Source organism: Pyrgilauda ruficollis, unplaced genomic scaffold (genome assembly GCF_017590135.1).
Source record: "Pyrgilauda ruficollis isolate IOZ18807 unplaced genomic scaffold, ASM1759013v1 scaffold354, whole genome shotgun sequence".
Lineage (NCBI taxonomy): Eukaryota > Metazoa > Chordata > Aves > Passeriformes > Passeridae > Pyrgilauda > Pyrgilauda ruficollis.
Genome location: NW_024524979.1, coordinates 47,604 through 61,992, shown reverse-complemented (window position 1 = coordinate 61,992; position 14,389 = coordinate 47,604). Strand labels below are relative to the sequence as shown.

The 14,389-nt window shown below is 57.2% G+C and overlaps 2 protein-coding genes across 2 annotated transcripts in view; one reads left to right on the top strand and one right to left on the bottom strand.

The window, feature by feature from the left end:
- Positions 1-4: 4 nt before the first annotated feature.
- LOC121357876 (tubulin beta chain) lies at positions 5-1,640 on the top strand. Its single transcript, XM_041475571.1, has one exon. It carries the CDS (start codon positions 93-95, stop codon positions 531-533), a length of 441 nt encoding a protein of 146 aa, XP_041331505.1. The 5' UTR covers positions 5-92; the 3' UTR covers positions 534-1,640.
- Positions 1,641-3,447: 1,807 nt separating this feature from the next.
- Positions 3,448-14,389, bottom strand: part of FLOT1 (flotillin 1) — an 11,936-nt gene continuing 994 nt past the window's right edge. Inside the window, exons 2-12 of the mRNA XM_041475568.1 lie at positions 14,165-14,240; positions 13,992-14,082; positions 12,163-12,306; positions 10,639-10,758; positions 10,242-10,337; positions 9,388-9,540; positions 8,759-8,940; positions 7,597-7,646; positions 6,214-6,294; positions 5,315-5,490; positions 3,448-4,202 (exon numbers count right to left, since the gene is read on the bottom strand). Coding sequence (XP_041331502.1) covers positions 4,104-4,202; positions 5,315-5,490; positions 6,214-6,294; positions 7,597-7,646; positions 8,759-8,940; positions 9,388-9,540; positions 10,242-10,337; positions 10,639-10,758; positions 12,163-12,306; positions 13,992-14,082; positions 14,165-14,240 — 1,268 coding nt within the window. The 3' untranslated portion in view covers positions 3,448-4,103. The remainder of the gene's footprint in view (positions 4,203-5,314; positions 5,491-6,213; positions 6,295-7,596; positions 7,647-8,758; positions 8,941-9,387; positions 9,541-10,241; positions 10,338-10,638; positions 10,759-12,162; positions 12,307-13,991; positions 14,083-14,164; positions 14,241-14,389) is intronic.

The window sequence follows — 14,389 nt, the reverse complement described above, 5'->3', positions numbered from 1 at the left end:
CCGGCTTTGCGCCGCTGACCTCGCGGGGCAGCCAGCAGTACCGCGCCCTCACCGTGCCCGAGCTCACCCAGCAGGTCTTCGACGCCAAGAACATGATGGCCGCCTGCGACCCGCGGCACGGCCGCTACCTGACGGTGGCCGCCGTCTTCCGCGGGCGCATGTCCATGAAGGAGGTGGACGAGCAGATGCTGAACGTGCAGAACAAGAACAGCTCCTACTTCGTGGAGTGGATCCCCAACAACGTGAAGACGGCCGTGTGCGACATCCCGCCGCGCGGCCTCAAGATGGCCGTCACCTTCATCGGCAACAGCACGGCCATCCAGGAGCTCTTCAAGCGCATCTCGGAGCAGTTCACGGCCATGTTCCGGCGCAAGGCCTTCCTGCACTGGTACACGGGCGAGGGCATGGACGAGATGGAGTTCACCGAGGCTGAGAGCAACATGAACGACCTCGTGTCCGAGTACCAGCAGTACCAAGATGCCACGGCCGAGGAGGAGGAGGATTTCGGCGAGGAGGCCGAAGAGGAGGCCTGAGGGGTTTCTCCAGAGGTCCTGATCCTCGGCAGTGTTGCTCCTCCCCTTCCCGGTGTGTTGTCCCAGAGAGGCGTCAACCGGTGGGCGGCGCCTTCGGTGTCATCATCATTGTCCTGCATCATCGTCAGTGTTGGCCTTGGTCATCGGCGGCGGCAGCGGAGTCCCCACCCGACCTTCAGCGTTGCCCTGACGGTCTTCAACCTTCATCATCATCATCCTGGAAGAGTCCCCAGCCTTCAGCATTGTCCTCACGGTCCCCAGGCTTCACCATCATTGAAGAGTCCCCAATCTTCATCATTGTCATCCTTGAAGAGTCTCCAATCTTGATCATGGTCAGAGCTCCTAACTTCTGTTCTCATCTTTAAAGAGTTCCCAATTTTCATCAGCACTGAAGAGTTCCCAACCTTCATCATCATCTTTGAAGAGTCCCCAGCCTTCAGCATTGTCCTCACAGTCCCCAGCCTTCATCATGGTCATTCTTGAAGAGTCTCCAGTCTTCATCATCATTGAAGAGTTTCCAGTCCTGATCATGGTCAGAGCTTCCAACTTCCATCATTGTTGAAGGATCCCCAAGGTTCATCATTGTCAAGAAGTCCCCAGCCTTCATCATCCTTGAAGAGCCCCCAGAGTTCATCATGGTCCTTGCAGAGTCTTCGATCTTCATCATCCTCAGCCCTTGGTCTTCATTGGGGCTGGTCAGTTGGCCTTGCCCTTCATCATAATCATCTTCATCATGGAAGAGCCTCCAACAAGAGTTTTTGACCTTCACTCTCATCATGGAAGAATTGTGGACCTTCATCATCATTGTGGAAGATTCCTTGACCTTCATCAGGGTTGGTCTCTTGGCTTTGACCACCATCATCCTCATCATGGAAGAGCCTCCAAGAGCTCTTGACCTTCAGCCTCATCCTGGAAGAGTTGCTGACCTCCATCATCATCATCATGATCATCATCACCTCTGCCCCTCCCCCGCTGCCACCACGGCCTCCTGTCCCCTCCCCCGCTCCACTCTGGCACCGTTTCCTCCCTTTTTTTTGTCATTTTTCCCAAATTTTCTTAATTTTTCCCAATTCTTTCTTTTTTTCCCTCCTACTTTTTGTCATTTTTCATATTTTTTGTCATTTTTCCCCCCTTTTGGTAAATTTTTCCTCCTTTTTCCCCTCATTTCAGTCTCATCATTTTTGATCATTTTTCCTCATTTTTGGTCAGTTTCTCCATTTTTGGTCTTTCCATTTTACCAATTTTTGCTCTTTTTTCCCCTGTTTTTGCTCACTCAGCCCAGTTCCATTCCTTTTTCCCAACTTTTGGGTCCTTTCTCCCAGTTTTTGGTTTGATTTTTCCCTATTTTTGCTCAGTCATTTTTTTACCCATTTTTCTCCATTTTGGGTTCGTATTCTTCAATTTCTGTTCATTTTTTCACGATTTTTGTTCATTTTTCCCCATTTTTTGTCCATTTCTCCCCATTTTTTAATTTGTTTTTCCTCATTTTTGTCCGTTTTTCCCATTTCCCCTGCGTTTCTCCCCGATTCCGTCGCCGTTCCCGGTGTCCAGTCGCTCTCCCGTTTTTTGGATGTTTTTGTTTTTTTCCCCGTTTCTTTCGTTTTTCATATTGAAAAGTCGCCCCCGGGTCCGGAATAAACTCGGGATGGAAAAGCCACAGATGCGTCACCTGTGTCACCTCCTGGGGGGGTCTGGGGTCATCCGAGTGTCCCCAGTGTCACCTGGGCATCACTTTGGGGTCACCTGGAGGGTCCCAGTGTCACTTTGGGGTCACCTGAGGGGTTCCAGTGTCACTTTGGGGTCACCTGCATGTCCCTCTGTCCCTCCTGGAGGTCCCTGTGTCCCTTCAGGGTCACCCGAGTGTCACCTGGAAGGTCTCATTGTCACCTCAGGGTCACCTGGAAGGTCCTGGGGTCACTTTGGGGTCACCTGGAGGGTCCCAGTGTCACTTTGGGGTCACCTGAGGGGTTCCAGTGTCACTTTGGGGTCACCTGCATGTCCCTCTGTCCCTCCTGGAGGTCCCTGTGTCCCTTCAGGGTCACCCGAGTGTCACCTGGAAGGTTTCATTGTCACCTTGGGGGTCCCCTGGGGTCACTGGGAGGGGTCTCTGTGTCACCTCAGGGTCACCTGGGAGGTCCTGGGGTCACTTTGGGGTCACCTGGAGGGTCCCAGTGTCGCTTCAGGATCACCTGAGGGTCCCCATGTCCATCTTGGCAGTCCCTGTGTCACCTCAAGGGTCTCACTGTCCCCTGGGGTGTCCCCCGTTGAGGGTCCTCATTGTCACCTGTCACCTGGAGGTCCCAGTGTCACCTTTGGGTCACCTGGAGGGCCTCAGGGTAACTTTTGAGGTCACCTGGGGAGGTCCTGGGGTCACTTCAGGGTCCCCACTGCCACTTTGGAGGTCCCTGTGTCCCCACCTGAGGGTTCCCAATGTCACCTGTGTCCCTCTTCAGGGTGCCCGTTTGTCACCTGGGCGTCCCCAGTGTCCCCTGTCCCCTCCTCTCCCCCCAATGTCTGCAGGGTGCCCGTTTGTCAGTGGCTCTGGTGGTGGCAGCTTGGGAACGTCACTGGTTGGGGACATTCAGGTGGCACCAGGGGTGGTGGCACTTTGGGAACACCTTGGGGACAAGGGACAAGGTGGGCACTTAGAGGCAATGGGGACAGTGGGGGGTGGCAGCACTTGGGGGACACGGGGACATGACGACGTTCAAGGGTGACACTTGGGGGATATGCAAGGGGTGGTGGCACCTTGAGGACACTTTGGGGACAAGGTGACATTGGGAGGTGGTGGCACCTTGGGGACACATTTGGGACGTGATCAAAGGGTGGTACTTGGGTGACACTTTGGGGACACGGTGGCACTTAGGGGACACTGCAGGGGTGGTGGCACTTTAAGGACACAGGGACACTGCTGTGGTGGCACCTTGGGGACACTTTATTGACATGGTGACACTGGGGGCGGTGGCACCATAGGGACATTTTATTGACAGCACTGTAGTGGCACTTTGGGGACAAGGTGACACCTTGGGGACACTTGGGACAGGGTGACACTGCAGTGGTGGCACTCTGGGGACACTGAGGACATGGGGGTGGTGGTGGCACCTTGGGGACACTGAGAACTTTGTGACATTCAGGGGTGGCATTTGTGGGACACTGCAGTGGGTGGTGGCACCTTGGGGACATCTCAGGGACATGATGACATTTGGGCATGGCACTTTAGGGACAAAGTGACACCAGAGGGTGGCGACACTTCGGGGACACTTAGGAGACAAGGTGGCACCTTGGAGACAGTGACACCACAGGGACACTTAGGGGACATGATGACATTTGGGGGACACTTTGGGGACACACTGACGCTGCAGCAGTGGCACTTTGGGGACATGCAAGGCGTGGTGGCACTCTGGGGACAAAGGGACTTGGGGGCCAGTGGCACCTTGGTGGCCTCAGGAGCCACCGGTGGCACTTTGGGGACGTGGTGACATCGGGGTGGTGGCACTTGGGTGGCACTTTGGGGACACAGCAGGGTCCCGGTGGCTCAGGGGGGTGGTGGCACTTGGGGACACTTTGGTGTCACTGGCGGGTGGCACTCGGGGACATTTTTGGGGTATTTGGAGACGTTTCGGTGGCTCCGGTGCCGCCCTCGGGCTCCGTCGGGGTCACCTGAGGGGACAAGGGGGGGACAGGAGGGACCTGGGGGTGTCACCTCCCCCAGGGGGCCCCAAAATCCCCCAAATTCACCCTAAAACTCACCTGGGACACCCCAAAGCCATCCAGAACCCCCCAAATTCACCCCAAAATCCAAATGGGACCCCCAAACCTCACCTGGGACCCCAAAATCCTCTCAGGATTCCCCAGACTCACCTGGGACCTCCAAAATCCATTGGGACCCCCCCAAAAATCCCTCTGGGCTCCCCCAGATTCCCCAAATTCACCCTAAAATCCACCTGGGAACCCCAAAGTTCACCCCAAATCTCACCTGGGAACCCCCAAATCACCTCAGGGACCTCCCCAGACCCCATCTGGGAAACCCTAAACCCATCCAGGATTCTCCAAAATCCCCCAATATCAACCTAAAATCCATCTGGGACCCCCAAAATCTACTCAAGGGCCTCAGTTTCTCCCTGGGACCCCCTAAATCCCCCAAATTCACCCCAAATTCCATCTGGGACCCCCCAAAATTCTTCCAGGATTCCCCAGACTCACCTGGGACTCCCCAAACCCATCCAGGACCCCTCAAAATTCCCCAAACTCACCCTAAAATCCATCTGGGACCACCCCCAAATCCCCTAAATTCCCCTCAAACCTCACCTGGGACCCCAAATTCCCCCTAAAATCCATCCGGGACCCCAAAATCCTCCCGGGATTCCCCTGACTCATCTGGGACCCCCGAACCCCATCCAGTTCCACCCAAAATCCCCCAAATTCACCCCAAAATTCACCTGGGGTGCTCCAAACTTCACCTGGAACCCCCAAATTCACCCCCAAACCCCGTGAATCCTCCGACCTCACCTGGGAGCCCCAAAACCCCCCTGGGACTCCAAAACCCCCCAAATTCCCCTAAAGCTCACCTGGGAGCCCAAAATCCCCAAACTTTCCACCTGGGACCCCCCAAATCCCCCTTGGCACCCCAAAATCCCTGTAAAGCTCACCTGGGAGCACAAAATCCTTCCTGGAACCCTTCAAAATCCCCCAAATCCCTCCTGGGACCCCCCAAATATCCACCTGGGAGCCCCAAAATCCCCCCTGGCACCCCAAAATCCCCCGAATTCCCCCCAGCTCACCTGGGAGCCCCTGGCCAGCGCCCCCACGGCCCCCGGCAGCCGCGTGACCAAATCCAGGATTTCCGAGGGGATTTTGGCCACCCCGACGGCCCCGGAGCCGCCCACGAGCGTCACCCGGCGCGTCCCCAGCAGCGGCTGCGCCACCGCCTCGGCCACCTGCCCCAAAACGGGGTCCCAAAATCAGCCCCAGGTCAGGGACCCCCAAATCAGGGATCCCCAAATCAGCCCCAGGTCAGAGATCTCCAAATCAGGGATTCCCAAATCAGCCCCAGGTCAGGGATCCCCAAATCAGGGATCCCCATATCAGCCCCAAATTGGGGATCCCAAATCAACCCTGAAATTGGTCCCAAATCAGGGATCCCCAAATCAGGGATCGCCAAATCAGCCCCAAAATCAGTCCCAAATCAAGGATCCCCAAATCAGCCCCAAATTGGGGGTCCCCAAATCAGCCCTGAAATTGGTCCCAAATCAGGAATCCCCAAATCAGCCCCAAAATCAGTCCTAAATCAGGGATCCCCAAAGTCAGCCCCAAAGTCAGCCCCAAATCAGGGATCCCCAAATCAGGGATCCCCAAATCAGCCCCAAAATTGGCCGCGGCCGCGGCACGGGCAGCGCCCGTCACCTGCAGGAACACCAACGTGGGGTTGGGGACACGGGAAATGGGACTGGGAACTCAGAAATTGGCACGAGAGGCGCCCGTCACCTGCGGGGACACAACATGGGGTTGGGGACACCAACATGGGATTGGGGACATGGGAAACGGGATTGTGGACATTGGAAATGGGATTGGGAACCCAGGAATGGGCACGAGAGGCCATGGCCGCGGCACGGGCAGCGTCCGTCACCTGAGGGGACACCAGTGGGGTTGGGGACACCAAAATGGGATTGGGGACACCAACATGGGACTGGGGACACCAAAATGGGATTGGGAACGCAGGAATGGGCACAAGAGGCCACAGCCGCGGCACGGGCAGCGCCCGTTGCCTGCGGGGACACCAACGTGGGGTTGGGGACACCAATGTGGGATTGGGCACATGGGAAATGGGACTGGGGACATGAGAAATGGCACTGGGGACCCAGGAATGGGCATGAGAGGCCATGGCTGTAGCATGAGCAGCAGCCGTGACCTGCGAGGACATGAAACGGGATTGGGGACATCAAAATGGGATTGTGGACATGGAAAATGGGACTGGGGACATGGGAAATGGGATTGGGTACCTAAAACGGGATTGGGAACCTAGGCACGGGCATGAGAAGCCCCAGCCACAGCACGGGCAGCGCCCGTCACCTGCGGGGACACCAACGTGGGGTTGGGGACACGGGAAATGGGACTGGGAACATGGGAAATGGGATTGGGAACTGAGGAATGGGCATGAGAGGCTGAGGCACGGGCAGCACCCATCACCTGCAGGGACACCAGTGGGGTTGGGGACAAAAAAATGGGACTGGGGACGTGGGAAATGGGACTGAGGACACCAAAATGGGATAGGGGACATGGGAAATGGGATTGGGAACTCAAAACGAGATTGAGAACCCAGTCATGGGCATGAGAGGCCACAGCTGTGGCACAGGCAGCGCCCATCACCTGTGGGGACACCAACATGGGACTGGGGACATGGACACAGAGTTAGGGACATCAGAAATGGGACTGGGAACCCAAAATTGGGATCTGGGACCCGAAATGGCATTAGGGACATCGGAAATGGAATTGGGGACATCGGAAATGGAATTGGGGACATGAAACGGGACTGGGGACATTGGAAATAGGATTGGGGATGTGAAACGGAATTAGGGACATCGACATGGGATCGGGGACCCAAAATGGGGACAGAACCCCCAAAAATGGGATCAGGAACCCAAAAACGGGGACAGAACCCCAGGAATGGGATTGGGAACCCCAGAATGGGATCAGTGACACAAAATGGGATCGGGGACACCAACATCGGATAGGGGACCCAAAATGGGATCAGGAGCCCAAGAACAGGATTGGGGACATTGGAAATGGGATCAGGGACACGAAACAGGACTGGGGACCAGAAATGGGACTGGGAACCCAAAAGAGGATAGGGGCCCTGGAAAAGAGGGCAGGACCCCTAAAAACGGGATTGAGACCCCGAAAAATAGCACTGGGAACCCCAAAACAGGATCAGGATCCCCTGAAATTCTGGGAGAGCCAAAAATCCCCCAGGGAACCAAAAATTCCCAGATTTGGGGCCTCAAAATCCAACTGGGACCCCCAAAATCCCCTCAGGACCCCCCAAACCCCCCCAGGCCCCCCAGACTCACCTTGAGGGTCTCGGCCTCGGCCTCCGCCTGCAGCAGCACCTGCGTCCTGTAGGGGGCGCCAAGTCAGGGCGTGGGGCTGCTCTTAAAGGGGCAATGCCGCTCTTAAAGGGGCAACAGTGCAAGATGAGTGGGCCCACATGTGGGGGTGTGGTTTATTTGAAGGGGCATGGCTTCTCTTAAAAAGGGCAATGGGACTTAAAAGGGCAATGACAGCACCCAAGTGACGCAATGGGTCTCTTAAAGGGGCCATGACTAGAAAACAGACTGGTGAGGCCCACCAGGTGTGATGGTGTCTGACTGGGAGGAGGAGTGGCTTCTCTCAAGGGGCGTGGCTTCCCTTAAAAGGGCCACAGCTTTACTCAGCATGGTGGGACCCACCACAGTGAGGGTGTGGCTTCTCCTTAAAGGGGCAACACCTCTCTTAAAGGGGCAACAGCTCTACCCACACTGGTGGAACCAGCCAAAACTCCACCACAGCTGAATGGGAGAGGGCATGGCTCCTTCTTAAAGGGGCAATGGCTTCACCTTGAGGGAGGGACCCACCAGAATAGGACTCACTGTAACAGCTTAAAGGGGCAATGGCTCCACCCAAACTGATGGGACCCACCAAAAACAGGATCATGGTGAACTGGGAGAGAGCATGGCTTTGTCTCAACAGTGCAGCATTTCTCTTAAAGGGGCAACGGCTTCACTTTTACAAGTGGGACGCACCAGGGCTTCTCCTAAAAGGGGCGACACCTCTCTTAAAAGGGCAATGTCCCTACCAAAATGGTGAGACCCACAAAGGTGAGGGTGCAGCTTCTCCTTGAAGGGGCAATACTTCTCTTCAAAGGGCAATGGGTGGGACACCCTAAACTGCCACTGGGCCCAACTGGGCGAGGGCATGGTTCCTTCTTAAAGGGTCAATGACTTCACTACACTGATGGGGCCCACGAGGTGTGTGTCTCCCTTTAAGGGGTGGGGCTTCTCTTGAAGGGGCAATGACTCCACCCAAAGTGGTGGAACCCACCACGGTGAGGGTGTTGCTTCTTAAAAGGACAATACTTCTCTTAAAAGGGCAATGCGTGGGATACCCCAAAACACCACCACACCCCAGCAGAGGAGGGCGTGGCTCCTCTCCAGAGGGGCGTGGCTGCCTTTAAAGGGGCAGCGTCTCACCGCTGCGCCTCGGCCAGCCGCTCCAGCCGGTAGCGCTCGGCCTCGGCCGGTTTGCGCACGGTGGCCTCGAGCTCCTGGCGGCGCCGCCCGACCTCCTGCTCCTGCAGCTGCACCCGCTGCGCCCGCTCCACCAGCGCCACCTCCCCGCGCTGCGCCGCGATGGCCTGCTGGGAACGCGCCGCCTGCGGGGGACATGGGGAGGGGGGACAGGACACAAATCCATCAGGGGAGGGACACAGGGATGGGGGACATAGGGGACAGGTCACAGATCCATCAAGGGAGGGACAAGGGGGACAGGTATCACCAGGCAGGAGCCCAGGTATCTCTAGGGGGACTTCAGGCAGCCTGAGGGTGTCCTCAGGTGACCCAAGAGACCCAAATCTGGGAGGAAACCCCAGGATTTGGAGGTTCCAGGTGTTCTGGAGGGTTGCAGGTGCTCCAGGTGAGCTCCCAGCCCCCATTCCAGCCTCCTCAGGTGTGTTTGATACTGTCTCAGGTGTGTTACCTATCCTAGGTCTGTTCCCTGTCTGTTACCTGCCCCACGTGTGTTTGCTACCTGTCCCAGGTGTTTTATCTGTCCCAGCTGTGTTACCTGTCCAGCTGTGTTACCTGCACAGGTGTGACCTCACCTGCAGCTGGAAGGCCAGCTCAGCCGTGGCCCTGCGGGCGCTGACGGCTCCGTCGCACTCAGCCTGGGCCACCTGGAAGTCGCGCTGGGCTCGCGCCGTGGCCTCCTCGCTCAGCAGCTGCGCCGACACCTGCTCCTGCCGCGCCCGCGCCTCCTGCGGGGACAGCGGCACTGGGACGGACTGGGAGGGACTGGGAGTGAACTGGGAGGGACTGGGATGGAACCTGGAGGGACTGGGAGGGACTGGAAGAGACTGGGAGGGACTGGAAGGGGCTGGGATGGATTGAGAGGAAGTGGAACAGGACAAGGATGGGACTGGGAAGGACTAGGGAATGGGGTACTGGGAGCACTGGGATCACTGCGGGTGTTGGAGCAGTTTGGGGAATGGGGGTACTGGGAGAGACTGGGAAGAACTGGAATGGGACTAGAAAGGCACTGGGAGCACTGGGGTACTGAGCGTACTTCAAGGGGCTGGATAAGGACTGGGAGGTGCTGGAGTGGCATTAGTGGGGTATTGGGAGAGTACTGGGAGCACTGGGAGTACTGGGGCAGTTTGGGGAATGGGGTACTGGGGGCACTGGGAGGGACTGGAATGGGACCTGAAAGGCACTGGGAGGGCACTGGGGGCACTGGGGAATGGGGTACTGGGGCCATTGGGGGTATTGGGAGCACTGGGATGAACTGGGGGCCACAGGGAGAGCACTGGGAATACTGGTGGGTGATTGACAGGAAGGTCAATCAGCTGCCCTCAGGTGTCCCCAGGTGTCCCCAGGTGTGTCCCCAATGTCCCCGGCTGTGTTCCCAATGTCCCCAGGTGTCTCCCCAATATTCCCAGGTGTCCCCGGTGTCACTCACGCGGATCCCAGCGTCGCGTTTGGCCTCGGCCTCTCCCACGCGGGCGTCGCGCTGCACCTGCGCCGTGCGGCCCTTCCCGAGGGAGCGCAGGTAATCCTGCACGGGGACACACCTGTGTCACCTCCCTGTGACACCCAGGTCACCCCACCCCCTCCAGGCACATCCCAGATGTGTCTTAGGCCACACCCAGGTATCCCAGCTGTGCCCAGGTGCGTCCCAGGTGTCTCCATCTTGTCCCTGGACATCTCCAAGTGTGTCTCAGTTGTGTCCCAGGTGTGCCCAGGTATCTCCAGGTGCCCCCAGGTGTGTCCCAGCTCTCCCCAGATGCATCCAAGCTGTACCCCGGATGTCCCCAGGTGTGTCCTCAGCTGTCCCCAGTCACGCCCAGGTGTGTCACCTGCTCGTCGTGCACGTCCTTGAGGGTGTAGCTGACCACGGAGATGCCCATGTTCACCAGGTCGGACGAGGCCACGCGGAAAACCTGATCCGAGAACTTCTGCCGGTCCTTGTAGATCTCCTGGGCGAGGCCGGGGCGGGGCTTAGTGGGGTGGGGCTCAAATGGGGGCGGGGCTTAGCTGGGCAGGGCCTGAGAGTCAAGTTTAAATTGGGCAAGGCTTAGCAGAGTGAGGCTCAAATTGGGCAGAATTTAGTCGTGTGAGACTCAAAATGGGACTTTGTGAGGCAGGGCTTAGCAGGGTGGGGCCCAAGGGGGTGGAGTTTAAATTGGGTGGGGCTTACTGTCCTGGGGTGGGGCTTAAAGGGGCAGGGACAAAATAAGGTGTGGTTAGCAGACAAAGAGCAAAGGGGTGGTGGGTGTGGTTTATACAGGGGGCATGGCTTGAGGCAATGGGTGGTGACAAGGTGGGCAAGACTTTGTCCTGGGGGTGTGGCTTAAGAAGAAAGATGTCAGGCTTAAGGTGGGGTGTGGCTTAAGACAACTGGGCGTGGCTTTGGAAAGTGGGTGGAGCCAGGTGAGTGTGGCTTTGTTTAGGGGGTGTGGCTTGTACAGAAGTGTAGAGCTAGGTGGGCGTGGTTTGATCCAAATGGGCACGGCTTGAACCAAGGGGTGGAGCCAGGTGGGCACGGCTTGGTTTTGGGGGTGTGGCTTGAGACTTAGGGGGCTTGGAATGAGCCAAAGGTGTGTGGCTTGAGCAAGGGGATGTGACCAGATGGGTGTGGCTTGAGCCCAGGGTGGAGTCAGGGGAGTGGCTCAGCTTGGGGGTGTGGCTTGACCCAAAACGGGTGTGGCTTGAACAAGGGGGTGGTGCTAGGTGGGTGTGGCTTGAGTAAGGGGTGGGGCCATGGGTGTGGTTTGTACTGGGTGGAGCTGGTTGGGCACGGCCTGAATTGAGGGGTGGGGTCACGATTAAGGCAAGGGCTTGGCTTGACCCAGGGGGCAGGGCTTGAGTCATGGGGTGGGGTCTGGTGGGTGTGGCTTTGATATGGGGTGGGGCTTATACTGGGGCAGGGTCAAGAAAGGAGGCGGGGCTTAGGGCAGGTATGGGCGTGGCTTTAGAGGAAGTGGGGCCAAGGAAGAAGGAGCTTGCACTGGTGGGCAGGGCTTTAGCAAAAAGGTTACATCTTGTGGGCGTGGCTTTACAGTGGGTTTGGCCTCCTCCAAGGGTGGGGCCTTTCAAGGGGTGGAGCTTATGGGCCAAATGGGGAAGGGATCTCTTAAAGGGCCAAACCCCATCCCAAATGAGGGGTGTTGACTGCTCCCTGAGGGGATGTGTCCATCCAAGTGGGTGTGGCCACATCAGGGGCACGGCTTCTGGGAGAATGGACTTTCCAAGTAGACCTGGCATTTCTTAAAGGCACCACATCCCAAGTGGGGGGGGTGCTGATTGGCTCCCAAGTGGGTGTGGCTGTCCTGGGAGGGGCATGGGTTCCCAAAAACGGGTGTGGCTCCCCGCAGCCCCACCTCCACAGTCATGTGGGCCATGATGGCACGCTGGTGGCCCTCCAGCGTCTCCAGGGCAATCTGGCCGATCTCGCTCTCCGACTTGCCCAGGAACATCTGGCAGGCAGCCGCCAACATCTCCTTGTTCTGCCCCTGGATCTTCACCTGTGGTGGAGCTGGGATCACCTGGAGACCCCTCAGCCACCCCTGGGACCCCCCCAAAATTGGTGTGGCCCCTTCAAGGGGTAGGTGTGGCATTGCCCTTTTAAGAGGCTGGTTACTTAACAGGGTGGGGACCACCAGGGCAATGCCCTTTTAACGGCTCTCATCCTCTTGGAGGGGGCTTGGGGGTCCTCACCAGCCCTAGCCCATTTTTGGGGCAGTCTTACCCCTCTTAAAGGGGTCCCCACCAACAAAAATTCCTTTTAAGGGGGGGTCTTGACTTCCCAGTGTGATTTTGGGTCCTCACCTCACCAAGCCCCTTTACAAGTTGGATCTTGATCCCTTTAACAAGACTTCAGGCAGGCCCCCCCATCACAAATCCTTTTTGTTTCTAAGGTTTTCCTATGGGTTTTAAACGGTTTGTAAGAAGATTTTTAAAAGGTTTTTTAAGAGGGTTTCTAAGGGTTTTGAACCCCTTAAGGATTTTCTGAGGTTCCCACCACCCCAAGCACCTTTAGGGATTGGACCTTGACCCCTATAAGAAGGATTTAGGGAACCTGCCCCATCACAAACTTTTTGGCTTTTAGACTTTCAAAAAGTTTTTAAAGGATTTTAATTCACTTTTAGGGGTTTCTAAGGGTTTTGCCACCCCTTAAGGGTTTTTTGGGTCCCCACCACTCCAAGTCCCTTTTAAGGGGAATTCCCCCTCCCATCCCAGGAGTTTGGGGATCCCCAAAACTTCGAGCTCCTTTCAAGGGATTCCCCACCCCTAAATGCCCTTTTTAGGAGTGTTTTTACCCCTTTAAATGTTTCCCGTAGGGGCCACCACGCCAAACCCCCTTTAAAGGGCTCCTCCCCTCCCCCCCGCGCTGTTTTGCGTTTCCCGCTACCATCGCCGCTTTAAGAACGGCCTTACGTGGGCCCCACCACAAGCTCACTTAAAAGGGCAACGCCACCCTGGTTGGTTCGGGCAGGGGCGCCCCGGGGGGGTTTTGGGGGGTCCCGAGGGGAGATTTGGGGGTCCCGGAGAATTTTTGGGAGGTTCCAAGGAGATTTCGGGGGTTCAGAGTGTGGGTTTGGAGGTCCTGAGGGGGTTTCAGAGGAACCCGCAAGGGATATTTGGGGGTTCTGGGGGGAATTGGGGGGTCCTGGGGCAATTTTGGGGGGTCCAGAGGGGGATTTTGGGGGTTCCCAAAGAGATTCTGGGGGTTCTGAGTGGATTTTTGGGAGTTCTGAATGAGATTGTTGGGGTACCAGGGAGATGTTGGGGTCCAGGAAGGGTGGTGGGTTCCCGGGGGCATTTTGGGGATCCCAGGGGGATTTTTAGGGGATTTTTGGGGTTTTGGAGGGAGATTTTTTAGGGGGTTTCCAAGGGTCCAGGAGGGGATTTTTGGGAATTCTGAGGGGGATTTTCAAGGGTCAAGGAAAGGATTTTTGGGGGATTTTTAGGGTATTTTTGGCAGTCCAGGTGGGGATTTTTGGGACCACTGGAAGCGATTCTGGGGGGATTTGGGGGGGATTTTTGGAGTGTTTTCGGAGGAATTTTTTTGGGATTTTTGGGCAGTTTTGGGGGTCCGGGAGAGGATTTTTTGGGAGGATTTTTTGGGGATTTTTGGCGGTTCAGATGAGGGATTTCTGGAGGTCCATGAGGGGATTTTTGGGGTGGTTTTGGGGCGTTCTGGGGGTACCTGTGCGATGCCGGTGACGGAGATGGGCACCCCGTGGCGGGTGTAAACCTTCTCACTGCGCACCGGCAGCGTCAGCGTGTTCAGGGAGATCCTGGGGGCGCCGGGGGGGGGTCACCCCAAATCTCTGGGGACCCCTCCCGAACCCCAAAAAACCCCCCCGGGCCCCTCCTCACCGCTGGATCTGCTGCAGGCACGGGATCACCAAGACCCGGCCCCCGGCCACCATCACCGGGGGGCTGCGGCAGAAACCTGGGGGGCACCGAGAGCTGGGGGGGACCCCAAAACCCCGGGGGGGACACGAGGACAACCCCAGGAATCCCCGGGATGGATTTGGGGGGGGTCCCAGGAGGGGGTTGGTTGGACCCCCAGGAGTTTAGAGGGAGGAATTTGGGGGGAAA

Excerpts from the sequence above, each read along its gene's own strand:
- LOC121357876 (XM_041475571.1), top strand. The coding sequence starts at position 93 with ATGATGGCCGCCTGCGACCCGCGGCACGGCCGCTACCTGACGGTGGCC.